Raw genomic sequence first — 21,035 nt, forward strand, 5'->3', positions numbered from 1 at the left:
GAGCCGAAGGCAGACGCTTAACAACTGAGCCACCCAGGTGCCCCTATTTAGAAGCATTTTATACAAAGTTGTATTTATGTGAATGTTTCATCTATGCCTTTTGGGTAATTTAATTTTGATTATGAATTTCCGGTGCCCATAAAATAGCTATCACCTGAAAGTTACTTAGAGGTGAAGGTGGTACTATTTCTAAAAATGTATCACTATGACACGTTTCTATCTTCCTACTTTCAATCTTGCCTCCTTTGTTCTTTTTGGATGCAACTTAAATGATTGGTTATTCACAAAGACTAAAACTTCTACACCTCCAGCACTCTCACTGTGTTCATGGCTTCGATTTTATAACAGTAGCTCTTTTTGAATGGCCTGTTTGACACCAATAAAATTTATGTGATGTTAAGTATAAATAAATAGCAGAACTTCAAAAAATTAGTACAAATGTTTTTGTCTTTCGATAGGATAATTTTACCCATTTACATTTCTTGTCATTACTGATAAATCTGGCATCTTGTCTTAAATTTTATGTTTTGCATTTTTTCTTATGTTTCCTTTTTTCCCCTTTGTTTTCTGTCTTCTGATACTTAGCTTAAAGTTTGTATGAGAGACCTTTGATAGTGTTTTGGAAAATAAATCAATGTTTCTAATTCTATCCATACTTATCTTTATATCTTTTCATGACAAAAAACCTTTTTTAAATTTTGACTATAGTATCCAAAATCTATAAAGAACTTATCAAACTCAACACCCAAAGAACAAAGAATCCAATCAAGAAATGGGCAGAAGTCACGAACAGACATTTCTTCAAAGAAGACACGCAAATGGCCAAAAGACACATGAAAAAATGCTCAACATCACTTGACATCAGGGAAATACAAATCAAAACCACAATGAGATACCACCTCACACCAGTCAGAATGGCTAAAATTAACAAGTCAGGAAATAGCAGATATTGGTGAGGATACAGAGAAAGGGGAACCATCTGACACTGTTGGTGTGAATGCAAGTTGGTGCAGCCACTCTCGAAAATACTATGGAGGTCCTCAAAAAGTTGAAAATAGAGCTACCCTATGACCCAGCAATTGAACTACTGGGTAATTATTCCAAAGATACAAATGTAGTGATCTGAAGGGGGACCTGCACCCCAATGTTTATAGCAGCAATGTCCACAACAGCCAAATTATGGAAAGAGCCCAGCTGTCCATTGACCGATGAATGGATAAAGAAGATGTGGTGTATACATACAATGGAATACTACTCAACCATCAAAAAATGAAATCTTGCCATCTGCAGCCATGTGGATGGAACTAGAGGGCATCATGCTAAGCGAAATAAGTCAATCAGAGAAGGACAATTATCATATGATCTCACTGATATGTGGAATTTAAGAAACAAAACAGAGGAGCATAGGGGAAGAGAGGAAAAAATAAAACAAGACGAAATCAGAGAGGGAGACAAACCATAAGAGACTCTTGATCATAGGAAACAAACTGTGGGTTGCTGGAGGGGGGTGGAGTGGGGGGAGGGGGTAACTGGGTGATGGACATTAAGGAGGGCATGTGATGTAATGAACACTGCGTGTTATATAAGACTGATGAATCGCTGACCTCTACCTCTGAAACTAATAATACATTATATGTTAATTACTTGAATTTAAATTTTAAAAAATGGAAAAAAATAAAATAAAATTTTGACTAGACCACTTTTTTTTCCTACTGTTCAATATTGGTTACTGACCACCTAGTAAACAGAAAACACAGATGACACAATGGTAAAGAAAAGAAACAGTCTCTTCCCTCACAGAGCCTATATTTTAGCAAAGAAGACTGACATTAACATTAAAAAAAAGTAAAATAAGGCCAGATACAGGCTTTATAGTCAGGTTATTGTCAAACATGTTTAACTATACAATCAATTGAAAGAATAATCTTTGGCTTTTGTGGTCCATTTGGAAGTGAGTTTCCCTTTATGATAGATAGTAATGATTTTTCAGGCTGCCATGATGTTCCCATTATTGGGTCCTTTATTTATCTCTCGTAGGCTATAACATGTCATTCAAGTAGCTGGGTAAAGGGATTCTTTTATGGGCCCTCCAAGAGCCAGCCAGCAAGGCAAAGGGAACTCAATACCATGAAAAACTGACACATTCATGATTTTTACCATCAGGGGACCATGATACATTAGGAAAAACAAAACTTCCTAGCAAAGTTCTAAAGACCACTGCTCAGTTTTGAAAGGGACATTTTTCTGACTTTAGGAACTGGAGTAACTTTTATGCATTGCTTATGACCATTTCAAGGTTCACTGCACCCACAATGAGATCTCATAGTTAGCCATGCCCAAGTTGAGGTATACCTGGTAGTCATAGCAGGGGCAAGGCTGTCTCAGGAAACCAGAAAGGAACTGAAATGATGGACCCTGCTCCCACAGAGTCTAGACAGAGATGGCACCTGTTTCCTCTCTCAACCAGACATCTGGGACCTGACACAGGATAGTGGGTGAGGGGAACGACTAGACACTTGCATAATGACTGGTTTTATGAACAGATACTTAATCTAGACAAATATAAGCAGGAGGCCAACTCTGAAATTGTAGAACCCAGAGACTGGAGAAATAAATATTATTCTGAGAATCAAGAGAGCATGTCAAGAGATTCATGTCAGGAAACCAGCCCAAGTTCCATGCCAACATTGTACACCCCTGTCCGTATGTCAAAGACAGCTGTTTACTCTTTGGTGATACAATGCATATTAGCGGTCCATCTGACTCTGGGAACATTCTGCCTGCCTGCCTATGTGTGTCACCTTCAGAGGTGGTAGAAGAGAAAAGAAGCTAGCGTGAGAAAAAAGATAAAGCACCCAATATTCAGGCCTACTCTCTTGACCCTCGAAAGGTCTAGAGGAGTATCACTTGCCAACAAACCCTTCACTTCTCAAATAGGAGTTAGTCCTAGAAAAAAGAAAACACATGTGGGGTATTTGGGGCAGAGCCTCATATCCCATTCTCTGGGGGAAGGTGGTGGAGACACCTGGAGAAGAGGTAAATTTTCTATGTGGGACCACAAGGATTTACTAAAAGGAGATGTGTAGGACAAGTTTGGTAGCATAAACCAAGGATTTGTTTCCACCATTACTTCTCTCCTCTCCTCTCTTCCACTGCTCCTCATCAAACATAGACTCCGTATTCACAATGATATTCAGCAAAAGGTATTTCCTTAGATATCATCTATCTATCATCTATCTATCTATCTATCTATCTATCATCTATCTATCTATCTATCTATCTATCTATCTATCTATCTATATACAATGGAATGCTACTCAGCCATCAAAAAAATGAAATCTTGCCATTTGCAACCATGTGGATGGAACTAGAGGGTTCCTATCTATCTATCTATGTATCTATCATCATCTGTCTATCTGTATACACATATATGTACTTTTTATATATTTACAGCTCTTTATATATAAAGTTCATTTAATGCGTTCTGTTAATTACTCATATATTTTCCCTATTTTTTAGGAATTAAAAAACATCATTTTTGCATGGTATATAATATAGAAGCAATTTTAATTTTAAAATAATTTCTTTAGTATCTTATCAGTGTAGTAAAAGTTGATTTTAATATAGTCTGATAATTTTCATAATATGTAAAGGCAAAACTCTATTTTCTCTTACTTAACAAATGACATAGTATGAATTTCTTTTTTTTAAAGATTTTATTTATTTATTTGACAGAGAGAGAGAGAGCATGAGAGTGAGCACAAGCAGAGGGGAGAGGGGAGAGGCAGAGGGAGAGGGAAGAGCAGGCTTCCAGGACACGGAGATCATGACCTGAGCTGAAGGCAGATGCTTAACCGACTGAGCTACGCAGGTGCCCCTGAATTTCTTTGATTATATACAAAAATAATTTTTTTGAGAGAGAGAGTGCACAAGTGGAAGCAGGGGGAGGGACAGAGGGAGAGAGAGAGGGAGAAGCCCAAGCGGGCTCCACAGTCAGTGTGAAGCCTGCTGCGGGGCTCAATCCCATGACCCCGAGATCATGACCTGAACCAAAATCAAGAGTCAGATGCTCAACTGACTGAGCCACGCAGGGCCCCCCAAAAATCATAATTTTAAACAAAAAACTTAAACAACATGTTATATTGAGTTTAGTTGGGGATCAAGCACGTACTAAAATGAAGAACTAAATTGCCAGGTGTAATGTCTTCAAAAGCAGACAAAACCCATGGTTCATAACTTTGAAATTTTTGAATATTAGAAATAAATTGATTTACTGTTTTAATTTTTGCATTTTATTTCTGACTAATAAGATTACAAAGAAAGTTCCAGGCAGCTAACTGGAGACCTTCTCTGCAAATGAAAGAATCTAGGTGTAGATAATCTTTATTCCCAATAGGTAAAAAAGGTAAATGGGAAATGCATGTCACTATAGTTTCTTTTTTTATATTAATTTTCAAGTATCAGACACTCTTTGTTATGCTATAAGAGAATTTGATTTACATGAATGCAACATTTGCTAGAATGAAGATTAGTTAGAGGCAAACGTACAGAATTATTCCTGCATATCCTTCATGAGTTTGTGGCATTTATCACAATCAATTGTGAGAATAAATCAAATAATATAAGTGATAAGTAATAAAAACAGCTGTTGAACCAAGCGATACAACCTCTAGACAATTCTTTCACCGGAACATTTGTCTGACTCTCATTAAGTATTGTGTATGCTCACTCCCTGAGCACCTGGAGGCTCTCAAATGTCCCAGATCACAGGGAAGAACGTCGCTTAAAGAAAGAGACCTTGAACCAGATGCCATTAGCCACCTTTGATGATATATCACTTGAAAAATGCTAACATATTGATGTTCAAGACAGAAGATGATAGAACACAATTTAGAGCTGCCTAACAGCTTATAAATAAATATTTCTGCAAATCATAATGTGTAATAATAGCCTTAGGAGGAAAGTCCCCACAAAATTGCTGGAGAGATACAAACTCTTAAAAATGCATTTATAAATTTACTTAAATACTTTGGAGTTGATTTGAATTGAATTGCAGTTACTGGAGAAGGCCCGCCCTCCTTCCAAACTCAGTGTTTTCCACTGAGAGAGTAGCCTTCTGGATATGTCGTTATTTTTCATGCCATATGTTGTTAGTTGCACTGGGTTACTGAACATATTCTCGAACTGCTCTTTCTACACAAACCTACAGAATAAGTAAGAAAGGGAAACAGTGATTTAAATAGGGCCTGGACTGTCCTCCAGGAAGACACCTCCAAGAGCCCATAGGCTGTAGCTGATAGCCAAAAAGTGATGTGAGTTTTGGGAAAATCCGCCCACGTATATTCAAGGACATTGTCACTATATTTTTGCATCAGAGATATTTGTTCTTTCAACTTGTAAGGAAACCCATCCAACTTGTCTTTATTAATTGCTTTAGGGCCCAAAACAAAAGACTTAAGAAATAAATGTTGGCATAACTTTCATCTTGTTTGTTTGTTTGCTTCCCTTTAGCGAATCACAGGTTTAACACCCTTCCTTTCTCTGCTGTGTTATATTTGTTCTTCTAACACCTGTCATAACTGACCTCAGTAGCAATGACATTGAGGGAAGTAATTCCCCAAGGCACCTCACAAAGCTAGCCCACAAAACCAAATCTGGCTGCCAAACTCAGAATTCTTCCTGCAACACCGTGCTGCCGCGGTTCTCCGGAGTCGGAAGCCACGGGACTGGCTCTGGGAGAGCCCTGCGGCAGGGAAGAGTGGTGGTTATCAGAATTGCAAGTGTTCTTTTTTCTGACTAACTCAGATCATCACATAAATCACAAAGATTACTCTTGCAAGCTCAGCTGGAAAGCACCGTTCATTCCTTCCAGGAAAAAAAGAAAAGCGAGAGAGGAGTCATCCTGGAGAGGGATGCTATTTCATATTGCCTTTTTGAATTTCCTAAATCAGCCAGTGTACCATTTCTCTCCTCACTTTAATCCAGACCTGGAATGTGGGAAAAACTAGAAAGACTTTCCTGAAAGCTCAAGGAAGCCCTGGAAGGAAATGAAACCAGAGTGTTCCCACCTCACTAGAAGGCCCCACACAAAGTCACCAGCCACATGGGATTAGGCTAAGTCTCCTCCTCCCATCTCTTTGTCCACACTCCTGCCATATTGACACAAGTCAGAGGGAAGTGTTTACTCCTAAGCAGGCACATCTCTTCTGTTTTGATTTCATGGGAATAACAAAGGTTGCAATCATTACAGCACTATCCAAAGGAACTGGAACCCTCATATACTGCTAATCCGGAATGTAAACTGGTATACACTATTTCTTAAAACGTCGACCACGCTCTGCTAAATGAAAGAAGCCAGACACAAAAGGCCACATATTGTATGATTCCATATTCATGAAATTTCCAGAATAGGCAAATCCATAGATATAGAAAGTAGGTTAGTGTGGTTTTCGGGGGATGGGAGAGGGAGGAATTGGGACTGATGGCTAATAGGTATGGGGTCTCTTTCTGGAATGATGAAAATATTCTGGAATCAGATAGTGGTGATGATTTTACAACATAGTGAATATACCCCAAACCACACAACTGTATACTTCAACATGGTAAATTTCATGTTATGTGAATTATATCTCAGTTAAAACAAATTAAAACTAAAAACACTGGGGCCCCACATTCCAAAAGGTCTGAATTAAAGCAACAACTTTATATGTATATCCAATTACATAAAGGATGCCTTTCTCAGTTTGGAAAAAAAAAAAAAAGGAATGGAGAGAAATTGGAAGACCAGTGGTGTCTGATAAAAATGGTCTACTGATCGACTTGTGTTCATCAGCAAAAAATAAAGTCAGGCAGAATCTTACCACACATCTTAACACAGAGTCCACTCCTGAGAATCCACCCAAGGGAAATGAAAATATGGCCACACAAATAATTGTACAAGAATAGTCCTAGCAGCATTATTCGTGATGACCGAAAGCTGGTCCACCCCGTGGTGAGTAGAACAGTAAAATATGGGGGCGCCTGGGTGGCACAGCGGTTGGGCGCCTGCCTTCGGCTCAGGGCGTGATCCCAGAGTCCTGGGATCGAGCCCCACATCAGGCTCCTCCGCTATGAGCCTGCTTCTTCCTCTCCCACTCCCCCTGCTTGTGTTCCCGCTCTCGCTGGCTGTCTCTATCTCTGTCGAATAAATAAGTGCAAAAAAGCCAGATGCTAAGTGCAAAAAAGCCAGAGACAGGGGCGCCTGGGTGGCACAGTCGTTAAGCGTCTGCCTTCGGCTCAGGGCGTGATCCTGGCGTTACGGGATCGAGTCCCACATCGGGCTCCTCGGCTGGGAGCCTGCTTCTTCCTCTCCCACTCCCCCTGCTTGTGTTCCTTCTCTCGCTGGCTGTCTCTCTGTCACATAAATAAATAAAATCTTAAAAAAAAAAAAAAAGCCAGAGACAAAAGACTACATATTCTATGATTTCACTTGTGTGAATTTCACAGAAAAGGGGAATGTTGATAAAGTTCTAAGATCGGACTGCCGTGGTGGTCACACAGCTCTATGAATGTATGAAAAATTACTGAAGTGTACATTTCAGTTAGTGACAGGGGGGAAGAACGCCAGAGGAGGGCAGGCAGGAAAGAGGAAGAGAAGAATTGAAACAGAAAGAAATATTTTTTAACACAAAAAATATAAAACAGGGTGACAGAAGTAACACGGAAATTTCAGATTAAGACAGAGTTAATGCAAAAATACTCAGAAAATTTTAAATAAAATGCGGGTAAAAGTACATCAAGCAAACACATAAAAGCCTGGCAATATTCATAGCAGAAAAGTGGAATTCGAGGGCTAAGCCTTCGACGAGACAAAGAGAAGCATTTTATATGAATAAAAGGTAAAAGATGCAGGGAAGAAATATGAAAGTTTATCATGTTCTGATTTTCTAAATACATGATTGTAACTGTTCCTACTGGTCTATCACCAATCAAACGGACAACAAATAAGTTTATAAAAATGTCAAATAATACATATAAGTTTGAATTCTTAGATATATTAAATATGTATAAAATCGTTTCTTTTTAAATGTCCAGGAAAATTTTGCACAGAGGAACAGCCCAGCAAGAAAATCTCAAGTTCTGAAACACGGATCTTTTGCAGACCATATTCTCTGACCACGGAGCATAAGGAGACATTAATAACAAAACTATGACACAAAAATAAAACCTCTACTATAGAGGAAGGGAAATTTTAGGTCTTCTCCCCACGCCACACGCTTCTCTGCCCACCCTCCTCCTCCCCCACACTCCTCCCCTAAGCCAGGTGGCTGCAGAGTTCTGCTCACTTCTTTGGCCTTTTCCAGGTCTGCATGTCTGGGGACCGCTGATGCCCAGGTGAGCACCATCAGGGCACCTCGTAGAACCCAGCCAGCTCTCCCAGCCTGATGCCTGAGTATTGGCTCCCAGGATTTTGAGCACGGTCTCTGTTGGGTTTGACCCTGAGTTATGTGCTCCATTCTAGCTTCTCCAGGGCCTCTTGATGAACATTATTATGAACTGGCTCAGCTATTAATAAAATGGTGCTTCCATTTTATTCCCATTTGATTCATGTTTCTTCTGTAAAGCTCTGTGGGAATCTTCAAAGAGAAGTATAGAGTGACTGGATGAGGCTGATTTATGCATTTCTGCAATCCCAGATATAAATATTACTGGCAAGTTTCACCAACATTCCATCTTGATTTTTAATAGCTACCAATTGGAGACTAGAAAAGATTTCTGTGCTGCCCAACATTAAAATACTATTACAAACTATTTATAAAATAGAACTTATGAAAACTAATGAGATGTTTCCAAGAAATGAACCATTGGGACTTTATCGAGATAAAAATCTTCTGCATGGTGAAGGAAACAATCAACAAAACTAAAAGGCAACCTACAGAATGGGAGAAGATAGTTGCAGATGTCTTATCAGATAAAGGGCTAGTATCCAAGATCTATAAAGAACTTATCAAACTCAACACTTCAAAAATAAATAAACCAGTTAAGAAATGGGCAGAAGACATGAGCAGATATTTCTCCAAAGAAGACATACAGATGGCTAATAGACTAACATGAAAAATGCTTAACATCACTCATCATCAGGGAAATACAAATCAAAACCACAGTGAGATACCACCTCACACCTGTCAGAATGGCTAAAATGAAAAATAAACAACTCAGAAAACAGCAGATGCTGGCGAGGATGTGGAGAAAAGGGAACACTTTTGCACTGTTGGTGGGAATGCAAACTGATGCAGCCACTCTGGAAAACAGTATGGAGTTTCCTCAAAAAGTTAAAAAATAGAGCTACTCTATGACCTAGCAATTGCACTACTGGGGATTTATCCAAAGGAGACAAACATAGTAATTTGAAGGGGCACATGCAGCCCCATGTTTATAGCAGCAGTGTCCACAACAGCCAAATTATGGAAAGAGCCCAAAGTCCATTGACTAATGAATGGATAAAGAAGATATGGTGTGTACACACACACACACACACACACACACACACACACACAGAGGAATATTATTCAGCCATCAAAAAGAATGAAATCTCGCCATTTGCAATGACGTGGATGGAACTAGAGTATATTAGGCTAACCAAAATAAGTCACTTAGAGAAAGACAAACACCATATACCTTCACTCATATATGGAATTTAAGAAACAAAACAGATGAACATAGGGGAAGGGAAAGAAAAATAAAATAAGATAAAGACAGAGAGGGAGGCAAACCATAAGAGTCTCAACTATAGAGAACAAACTGAAGGTTGCTGGAGGGAGGTGGGTAGGTATGGGCTAGATGGGTGATGGGCATTAAGGAGGGCACGTGTTGTGATGAGCACTGGGTATTATATGTAAGTGATGAGTCACTAAATTCTACTCCTGAAACCAATACTACACCATATGTTAAGTGACTTGAATTTAAATAAAATCTTGGAAGAAAAAAAACAGACCTTTAGAGAGGTAATCAAATTAAAATAAGATCATAATGGTGGTCCCTAATCCAACATGACCAGTGTCCTTATAAAGAAGGGACATTTGGACTCAGAGACAGACCTACATGGAGGGAAGACGATGTGAAGACAGGGAGGACGTGAGGTAAAAGTGAAGACAGATATCGGAGTGATGCATCTACAAGCCAAGGAATTATACAATTTGCCAGCAAATCACCCGAAGTTAGGAGAGGGCATGGAGCAGATTCTTTCTCACAGCCCACAAGGCAACCAGCCTGTGGACACCTTGATATTGGACTTCTGGCCTCCAAGACAGTGAGATAATGAATTCCTGTTGTTTGAACCACACAATTTGTGGGACTCGTTAAGGCAACCCCAGGAAACTAAGGCACCATCCAAAATGCAAGCTCTTTTGCAGGGCAGATCTTTTGAAAGCCCTACGAAAAGTTGCCCCTCCCTCCCATTTGTTCTGTGACATGAGTCTTCCGGCCTACGTGTGACCTCTTCCACCATTCCCTAACCCCCACGGGAGAGCTCCCATCTCCTAGGATTCCTTGTCTGGGTGATGGCCCTATTGGTAGTGTACCAGGAAAAAGACTCAAGCCTAAGGACCTTCTTCAGTCAGTGCTCACTCTTTCCATGGGAAATTTCTACCACAGAAGATGTTGAGAATGTAAGCTTCTCCACTGGTAAGCATACATCCAAGCAGGAATAAAATGCCAATCCTCCATTCTTGAACTTTAAAAGTGATTATTTTGAAACCACCTTGCCATTGAAAGGGCCAGTGGCTCCTTCCTCCTCAGAAGCATGTGAGGAGAGCCTCTACTTGGAAGCATTCCTTTCTCAAAGAGATGTCAACCTCCTGGTGCTTCTCAGGCCTCCCCTTGTACTGACCTGGGGTTGGGAGACTGAGGTTAGTGGCAGGGCCAGATTTATTCTTCCATGTGTCACAGAGCAGTCTGTGAGGGATCTGACCCCAGCTTCTAGAAGTTTTTGAACTTAGAATACATGGTGCTTAGTTAGCTCCATTTGCCCTCAGTTTCAGCCACAGATCCAAAACAATAGGAAAAATGCCACTCAGTACCTGTTATGTATGGATGGTGATTCTGCTGTTAAATTAAAATGTTTTCTTGTTAAAAAAAAACAACTAATAAGATGCTTCCATTTAATAATGACTTTTTTTTACATCAAACAAAGAATAACAATAATGTGTTAACGTTTAACGAGACAGATTTAAATAAAATCCACTGGAAAAAAATTAAGAGCATCAAAATAATAAAGATAAAGGTAGAAATGAGTAAGGAAACAAAATTGGACAGAACAGGTAAGTAAACCCAAGAGCTGTTTCTTTGGGTTATCTAGTTATTTAAAAATAACACTAAGGCAACACAAATAATAAGATTTATCCTGAGTTTTAAAAGGATTTATTTAGTGACATGAAGATTTAGAAATCATTGACAAATACCATAAATTTCTGTGTTCTAATGAATACAAGGATCTCCATGAAATACACAATTCTCATTCTACCAAGCTCCCTGCCACCGACTGCGCCCCATCACACCCTAAGACCTCACTCTTCACTTCAACAGCCCTGGAGCAATGGAATTTTCTTAGAACAAGGCCGTTGGCCCTTAAGGCTTGGCAAGACTTTTCAACCCCTTTCTCTAACAATGCAAAAAAATACAAGGTTGCATTACAAACCTCAGGGCACAATGCCCACTCCTTTCAAGTAGTGTTGACCTTGTCTCTCTTCAAGCTGACCTGCAGCCCCACTGTGAGCCTTGCAAGAAAGCTTAACTATAAAATAAGCTGGGGAAACCTGGAGATTAAAGGGCGTAGTGCCCAGTGTTTGACCTGGAGAATACTGATCGAAAGACTTTGTTACAGGAGAAAGCAAATGGGGGTGGAGGTTGGGTGTGGGGTGGGGGAAAAGATCGTAAGTGTTCCATGGGAAAAAGCTAAACAATTTTGCACCAGCCTAATCCGTTCAATTCTTATCTAGTCCCATCTTTTCTATTTTAGTTGTATGACTTCTGATTTTGTCTTTTCTGTAAATTGGACATAATCACTAACCTCACAGAATTGTTAGAGGAAATAAGGTAGCATATGTGGAAGCACTTTGCAAAGAACAATGCTTGATAGGATGGTAGTGCGGGGAGAGGGCTTTCACTCCTCAGTGAGGGATGAGATAAGACAACACATGCCTTGAATCTGTTCCAGGACAGTCATGACGTTCAGCTTCCAAATGCAACTGTCCTCCTTGGTCTCCTTGGACCCGCTTGGAGCTGCAAGTAGGCTGCTGTGAGGTAAAAGACCCTTTTTAAGTCAGAAAGTCCAGCTGTCCCAGCCAACGAGGGGAAGTAGCATACCCACCCACATTTCTTGATCACCAAGGCCTTTGGGTAAGAGCTTGAGTGGAAGTACAGGTCTAGAGAACTGACTTTTAATTATGAAACAAATATTTGAAAACCCCATCAGGACTCAGACCCATGTGGAGAAACATAGAGCACATGAGGCCATTGGAGGTGGCTCAGCCCAGCCGGGACTGGGGGCTTTTTGACTGGTTTGTATGTTGGTGTGTGATGGAAACCCACTCCTCCGTCTTTCCTAGCAAATATTTAGTAGAATCCACATTGATCATTAATGTTTTGTTAAATGGACTTTCTTTAGGAAGGAGCGCAAAGAGGCCTCGAGTCGGGTGTCATGAGTAGCAAGATCAGAGGCTGCACTTGGAAGTTAGAAACTCCTGAAACAGACAGTAATATACATCTTAAGAGTCCAAATGAAAAATTTGAGAGAGAGTTTCTGGCTGGCCCAACTTGGGGCAGGAATGATGGTTTGGATTAATAAACTATGATCAAGTGGGGAGAGCCAAGTACTACCGACATGGCAACAAGAGGTCTTGTGAATAGGGGACCGTGGCGAGGAAGAGACTCTTGGCGAGCTGGGCAGGTGCTCTAAGAGGAACTACTACGAGAATACACCACAACGTGAAAACGGCTTATCTCTGAGGGTGGGACTGTGGATGTCTTTTTGTTTTGGTTTGTATCATTCAAGAACGGGTTAGTTGCAAAAAACAGAAACACAACTCTAACCAGCTGAGGGAGAAAGTGAAAATCATCAAAAGTCTAACGTGAGTGCAGTGACAGCAGGGTACAGCTGTCTCAGGAACAGCCGGAAACAGAATCTTGGACACTCTGCCAGGACCATCTCTCACTTCCGGTTCTCTCCGAATGTCAGTTTACTTCCCTCCAGATTTTTCCGCACAACGGGAGACATGGCTGCAAGAGGCTCCCCAGCCTGGTGTCTCCCTCTTTCAGCGCCAGAATGAGACAGATATTTACTCTGTCTGGTTCCCAATTTTAAAGCCGCAGAGATCAGCTTAACTCAGGCAGGAATCATTACTGCCCTGTTCCCCCTTCTGTCCACACTATCTGGCCCATGGGAGGGCCTTAGTCCATGTGTTAGACAAACAGTGGATGTGAGGGAAATGGAGGGAGCCTTGGGAAAGATAACTCCTGAGTTTGGTGACCAATGGGGAGGTGATACCATTAACTCGATCAGGCTTCCGGAGAGTAACAGCCGCGGGAGGGCCCAGGGCATTGCTTCGCAGTGAAGAATGTGAACTGTGAACGTCAGAGTTAACCGTCTGGATTGGAATTCCAGTTCCACCACGGACATCTGTGTGACTGTGGGCAAGTTATTTCAACCCTCAAAGCCTCCGCTGCTCCACCCATAAACATGGAGATCATTTTAACACCCGGTTAATAGGGCTCCTTGTCAAAATTAAGTAAAACACCCTGTGTGGAGCGCTCAATTGATATTATCATATTCTTCTTTCAACCACACTGTGTTGTGTTTTCGAGTTGACTTTCACTCTCTTTGTGGTGAGGACGGATTATTTTCTGATGATATGTTAAGTTTCATGTTTCCATATCCATGCCAGTTAATCAGTCTGTTTCTCCAGTCTGCACGCAAAGATATGTGCTCGATCATACCTATCTCGATGGGGAGAAATCACTTTGGAGCCCCCACTTTTGCTCGGATCCTGGTGATAACAGAGCCTATGCCATGCGATGCGTCTGTACGTTGCGCGAGAGCGTCACCAGGAATGCTCTTGGCAGGTTGCCAGGCAGCAATATCCAGAAGAAGGTGACAGTCATGGTCAGAGAGTGCAGGCCTCGCCCAGAAAAACTGAGACGGCGTGGGGACCACCACACGGTCGAGTTCACTCCTTATTGCAACCACACCTACACGTGGGAAAATCCAAAGGCTTCGGCTTCTCTCTCTAAACCTTATGGTTGAAAAAGTAATTTTCCCCTCTTGGTTTTTAAATGTCAGCTAAGGGATTGGAATATGTTCTTTACTTGGGAGAACACGTACATTTAAAAGCAGAAGCTTTTAATGTGGTCCTTTAAATTTCTCTGTACATAAGGACTATGGCTTTGGGGTCCCCCCGCCCTCTAGATAGGAAATGCTTTGAAGGTAGATAAGTAGAACCTAGAATAAGAAGGAAATTTTGTGGGTTCTACGTTTTGTTAGTGGAATAAATTTTAATATTTTACATAAAGGTCCTAATTTTTATAACATCCTCAAATATGTTGGGGCAAATTATATTTTCCAAAGATGGCTATACCAATATATACCCCAACCCACATACTCTGGTTATTAAAAAAAGTACAAATAACTAGTTTCATTCAAAAGATACTGATTGCATCGTGACCCAAAATTCAGACCTCAGCACTTGACTTAAAGTCATGTTATATCCTATCCTGCATTCGTGTAATGCTAAAAGCCCAGGACGTAGAATTAAATTTCCTGGGTTTGAGTCTTCATTTATCACTAATTGTATGACCTTGGAGGAGGGACTTAACCTTTCCATGCCTCTGTTTCTTCATCTGTAAAATGGGAATAATAACTTCCTAACTCATAGAGTTGTCACTACTAAGTTAATACACATAAATAACTGAGAATATATCATACGCTTATACGCGCTAGCTGATATTATTATTCTGGGTGTTCTTGTTCTATAAGAGGCTGATAAGAAGGAAGGAAAGGAAGAAATAGAGAAATATTGTCATCCAAGTACCAAGCTTACTTCTTTTATTCAGGTTAATAAATGAAAGCGAGGACTTGTCTGTTGACTCTACTGCTGGCTGCCCTGCTGGGCATTTCTTGGGCAACCATGTCCTAATATGCTGTGGCAGGACTGGGGCGCGGCTGACGTGACCCACATACTTTCTGGAAGCTGAGGTCTGGGCGTAGATGTGTGTGTGTGGAGGGGAAGGTGGAGACATAAGGGCCCCAAGAGGCAAGCTAACCTTAACAAGAGAAAGGACCAAATTCAGGATATTGGTTGCCCCAGGAACTAAGTACTTGTTTTCTCATTTCTCAGAATTCTGGGCCCCACCTGCCCTCAGTCTTGACACCGGGCAGAGGGAGGGAAAGAGTGGGGCAAGCCTGTAGGGTGACTTGTGCTGAGACCCAAGCTGAGGCTTCCGGGCAGAAACTGCACTTTGGAAGAGAGGAGGGAAAAGGCAGAATGTGCTTTAGAGCTCCGCCACCTTCCTGCTCGTCAGTGAGGGAGAGATGGGGGCCTGCTTCCCCGTCTCCAGCTGAATCGTATTCTTCATGACTTCCCAGATTTACCCTGCTTACCTCACTCCCTCCGCTCTGAGCACCACAACCGATGGAGACCGTCCCATGGTCAAATGTTTAGTCTGGGTTTTCTGCTAAAATTAAAACAGTTGGGGGTGGGTTGAGGGGGAAAGGGGTGCAGGGAAGAGAAGAAAGATAATTTCTTGAATGCCTACTAAAAGTCAGGACAAGAGCTGAGTCCTTTTCCATGAGCTCACATAGCCCTCAAAATGACTCTGAGGGGTGCCTGCGTGGCTCAGTTGGTTAAGCGTTGGGCTCTTGATCTCGGCTCAGGTCTTGATCTTGGGGTTCTGAGTTCAAGCCCTGTGTCAAGCTCCACACTGGGCGTGGAGCCTACTTTAAAAAAGAAACAAAACGAAAAAACTCTGAGTTCAATATTTCTATTTATTTTCAGGTAAAATGGAAACTGAAGTTTGGCGTCAGGACTGGAATTTGAATCCAGTGCTGGTTTCAAGGTTTGTGATCTTCTGAGTAAGCCAGAAAAAAAAGAGGGGGAAATAGGACAGTCGATGCCAAAGCAGGACTTGAGATTCACAATAACAGGATACGCTGAGCACAGCAGAGTTCTCTGGTTATCAAACTCGTCAGTCACCTGCTCTCATCCTGCCTGTTTACAAGTCAGGAAATGAAGTGCGGATGGCAAGTGTGAGGAGAAACTTGACAAGCAAGCCAACTCTAGAGCTTTCACTCAGCAGTACGGCTCTGTCTCATTTTGTTATCAGCAGGATAGATAAACTGTCAAGGTTCTAGAAGGTTGCAAGATGAGTGTGTTGGCCACGTCTCCCAAAGCCACGCCAGACTGCAGGCCGAATAAAAGAAATCACAGATGTTGGCTCAGCAATGGTCAGCAGAACCCCTGGGGCACCAGCAGCCCCTCCCCCAGCCAGTCCCTCCCTTTCTGATTCATGGGCTCACACAGCCTCACAGACACAGTAGGACTCAGTGGACTTCACAGGCAGACATACTTGGTTCAAACCCTGGCTCCGCTGGGTCCCCTCACAGGGTTGTTGTGAGACCTGCACTAAGACAACATCTGAAGAAAAACCACCTCACAGTAGTGCTCACTCACGTCACTGGCCAAAGGTAATTCTAGACTCTCCGAATGGTTACAGCGTCCGGCCAGCTCCAAGCCTTTAATATTGCAAGTCAGCTTCCTTCCCCAGCCTCAGCTCAGGCTACCAGAATGCTCCACCAACACATCCAACCTGACTCCATCATAGTCACAGAAAAATAGATTTGAAGGGGGAGAAAACGTATCATTTAGTTTTCAACTTGCATTCTCCCATCACAACACATACCTGTCATGTATCATTCACTAATATAGTTTAGAAATCCTCTGGTTATCTTTCAGAATAGCACGTTCAGTACACTATCTGAGGGGACTGTGTGGTTTTCAGTCGTTTCGGTGGCAAGAGTCATTTCCACTTTACGGCTCCTTCTCTGCTGCTCACAGCTGCCCCCGTGCCCATCGGTGGGCTACGTGGCTTGGCTCTGTAGCCGTGGTTCCTCTTCTGCAGAAAACCCAGGCATGTTTTTTATACCATGAGCAACACATAGTACCTCTATAGTGTTGTGCAACCTCCACCAATCTAGACTTGCAGAATATCTTTGTCACCCCAAAAGGAAACCGCAAACCCATTAAGCAGCCACTCCTCCCTCTCTCCTCCCCCCACAGGCTGGCAGTCACCAATCTACTTTCCGTCTCTATGGATTTGCCTATTCTGGATATTTCATATAGATGGAATCATATAGATAGTGTATCTCTAAGAGCTAAGGCTAACCTATCAGATTGAGGGGTCCTGGCCTGGGAGGCGTGCAGGCCAATCAGGGATCCCCAGGCTCACCAACTGCACTGCCATCCAGCTCACCTTGACTGACCCAAGCAATGACTTTCTCATATGAGGAAAGATATTTGACTGGGCTGCTTTTTCAGCGATTCTATGGGTTGAAACCCCATCTTCCCTTTTCTCCAGGCTTATCCTGACCCAACCTGGTCTTGCACATAAAAACCAACACTGTGGAGGGGCCATTCTGCTACAAGGACTGAGCTCTCCGATGCAATTTTTTTTTTAAAGATTTCATTTATTTATTTGAGAGAGCACGCACATGAGAGAGAGAGAGTACATGGGAGAGAGCACCGGGGTGGGGACAGAGGGAGAAGCAGACTCCCCACTGAGCGGGGGGCCCAACACGGGGCTCAATCCCGCTCCCAGGACCCCAGGATCACGACCTGAAAGCAAACGCTTAACCCACTGAGCCACCCAGGCGCCCCTCTCTTTTTTTTTTTTTTTTTTTTCATAGTGGAGGAGCCTGATGTGGGGCTCGATCCCAGAACGCTGGGATCACGCCCTGAGCCGAAGGCAGACGCTTAACCCACTGAGCTCCCCAGGCGCCCCTCTCTGATGCTATTTGAAGCCAAAGAAGTAGAGGCAACCTCTTGAGGAATGAGTGTTGGCTGGGAAGAGGGTCTAGGACAGAGCTCTAATGAACTCCAACAGAAGACACTGGTTAGCGGAGTCACTGACAAGGAGGCTAAGAAAAAGTGATCAGAGACATAAGAGAAAAACCCAGGATTGTGAGATGTCACAGAGGCCAGTGGAAACAGGTTTCAAGAAAAGGAGAGGAGTCAACAGAACTCAAAGAAGCTGAGTGTGAATAGGCAAGCTTCAGGAGAGCAGCTCCAGGGGAGGCCAGATTGCTGTTGGTTGCAAGTGGAATGGAGGTGAGGGGGTGCAGACATGAGAGTACTCAGTGTCAAGACGTCTGGTTACCAAGGAGAGAAGAGAAAGTGGGTTGCTTCTAAAAAGGGGCATGGGGTCTTAGGAGGGTTGCTTTGGGGTTTTGTGTTGGGGCATGGAAGGAAAGAGCATGTTTTCATGCTGATGGGGAGTCTTCCATAAAGGAGAGATTTGGCATGCAGGAGAGGGACGACCGCATATCGTGGTCCCTCAGAAGGCAGAGGACGGAGCCAGACCAGAGTTCTCCTGAGGACGGATCTGCTGCAGCCATGAGCCTCTAGGAGGAAGACCACCAGGCACACAGTCTGTCAAACACATCTGGAAGCTGGGAGACCCCTGGCAGTGACGGTGTGGGCACAGAAAATGGCGGGTGGAGGGCTCCTCCCTGAACTGGTCCGTCCTCACATTCAAATGACTTCCCATAAGTGGTCTCAGACAAGGAACTGGGGCAGAGCCAGCCTGGCTCCGTCAACACGGCTCCCTCAGGGACTCCCTCACAGCCGTCCTACAGGCAGACAAAGCCTCTGTCTGGGAGTCTTGCATTGTGCAAAGGGATAGTAATGAGTGGAAAAAGGTGGATTAGAGCAAGAGCCAGAAAACAGGATTCCGGACTCCCCACGTCTGATTCCCACCCCTTTTGACAGAGGCAACGCCCCTCCAACGGAGCAGGCATGAGGAGGGGGCCAACTAAATGCACAAAGGAAATGATCAAAATAAGGGTGCAGAGCATGTTTCACAGGAAGAAGCTCAAACAATATCTTGGTTATTTAAAATAAATAAATCTGGAGGATTCTGAATCATTAATTATCCTGTCTCTGCAGGATGTACATCCTGAGATTTGTTTGTCCTCCCCGGGACAGCTGGCTCCATTTCCAACGAGATTACACAAAAGCCAGGGCCCGACAGGAGTGGAGAAGGAACTGTCACAGCTTCTGCAAAGACACATGATCAGCGGTGGCACTGGTGACCGGGCGGAGGGTAGGCAGCCCACCAGCCTGAAACACACCAGCCCTAGCACTCAGGGGGCTCTGCTCAGCCTCCTCGACTTTGGAGCCTCCGCAGGCCTCCACCTCTTGCATGATGGTCCCACCGATCGCATTCAGGCTCTCCCCTCCTCCCCTCCTGGGTGTTCCCAGCACGATGGTCACGTGATTACGATGTGCTTGTGAGGGTTTAGGTGGGGGTCAGGGAATGCTGCTGATTCTCAGCGTGAGTCACCACCCTCCAAGAAGGAGGAAATGTTGGTGTCGAATGCCTGTTTCCCAAGCCAGGGCCTCATCTCGCCCCCAGGGTGATCACGAAAGATCCGTATGCCAGGGATTTCACCTCCTGCGCTCCAGGCTACGAGTTGCACAGCAAAGGGTACTGAGATCACGGATTCCTAAGAAGCACTTTTACTGCAGTATTTTATTTAATACTCACATCTCTGGAGGCACAGAGGGGATTACATTTCAGATGATGAAACCAAAGCCCAACGATGTTAATGACATGTCCGTGATTTTACAGGCTGGTGGACGAGTCAGAATTTGAACCCGGATCAAGCTGATTCTTGTCCAATCTAACTTAGCTGCCTAAGACTCAGTCCCAGTACTCAAGAAACGAACAAGGAATGTACACAAATTACCAGAATGTGAATGTGCATTAGAATCCAGGAGGGAGGGGCGCCTGGGTGGTGCAGATGCTTAAGCGGCTGCCTTTGGCTCAGGTCATGATCCCAGGGTCCGGGGATGGAGCCCGGCATCAGGCTCTCAGCTCAGTGGGGAGCCTGCTTCTCCCTCTCCCTCTCCCTCTGCCTCTCCCCTCCCCTTGTGCTCACTCGCCCTCTCTGTCTCAAATGAATAAATAAAATCTTAAAAAAAAAAAAAGAAAAAGAATCCACTAGGGATTGAGAGAATGGAGACCCCACATCTAAACTTTTTAATTTGGGAGATATGGTCCAACTGTCTGAGGAAAAACCGGTCAGGATATCTGGAAGCAAATCCGTTTCAAAAAATCTTGTTAGGCAAACTTGGAAGTTGAAGAAACAACGTGAGACTTCCAGGGGTGGAGGGGAGGGTGAACATTGAAGTTGGGACCTAATGGTAGGCTTGGGATATGCAGAGATAGAGAAGACCTATGGATGTTACTTCCAGAACAGGGTGGGGAAAACAAAAGCCATGATTGTCAAACAAAAGGCCTAGAAGCTGAAGCATGATAGGAATGAATTTGTTTTTTTTTTTGTTTGTTTTTTTAAAGATTTTATTTATTTATGTGACAGAGAGACAGCCAGCGAGAGAGAGGGAACACAGCAGGGGGAGTGGGAGAGGAAGAAGCAGGCTCATAGCCGAGGAGCCCGATGTGGGACTCGATCCCGGTACGCCGGGATCACGCCCTGAGCCTAAGGCAGACGCTTTAACGACTGCGCTACCCAGGCGCCCCTATAGGAATGAATTTGTAAACCCAACCTGACTATGCAAGAAAGAGCACATTGCTCTATTTACTTTACATAAACTTAGGGTACATATGACACTGAGCCCTCCCCCTTTCCCTTCCACTTGCAGGATTTAATTTAATGTCAAAGGTTGAGAGGGTTCTCTTCTACCCCCACCCCACCTCCCGCTGCCATCACCACTCCAAGACTTAATGATCGGGAGTTGGGATGGGAAGCCAAACATTCAGGAGGCATC

The 21,035-nt window shown here is 43.2% G+C and overlaps 1 protein-coding gene across 9 annotated transcripts in view; it reads right to left on the reverse strand.

Moving 5' to 3' along the window:
* Nucleotides 1–21,035, reverse strand: part of SUSD1 (sushi domain containing 1) — a 218,253-nt gene that overhangs the window by 50,391 nt on the left and 146,827 nt on the right. The window contains exon 16 of one of the 9 annotated variants that reach the window (XM_040631711.1): nucleotides 11,364–12,272. The exons of 7 other annotated variants lie outside the window; for them this stretch is intronic. In XM_040631711.1, the coding sequence (XP_040487645.1) occupies nucleotides 12,208–12,272 (65 nt within the window). In that variant the 3' untranslated portion in view covers nucleotides 11,364–12,207. Of the gene's footprint in view, nucleotides 1–11,363; nucleotides 12,273–15,995; nucleotides 17,143–21,035 lie in introns of those variants that run through there. One more of the 9 variants, XM_040631714.1, reaches the window with a different exon arrangement.

Source organism: Ursus maritimus, unplaced genomic scaffold (assembly GCF_017311325.1).
Source record: "Ursus maritimus isolate PB19 unplaced genomic scaffold, ASM1731132v1 scaffold_17, whole genome shotgun sequence".
In the NCBI taxonomy this organism is placed as follows: Eukaryota; Metazoa; Chordata; class Mammalia; order Carnivora; family Ursidae; genus Ursus; species Ursus maritimus.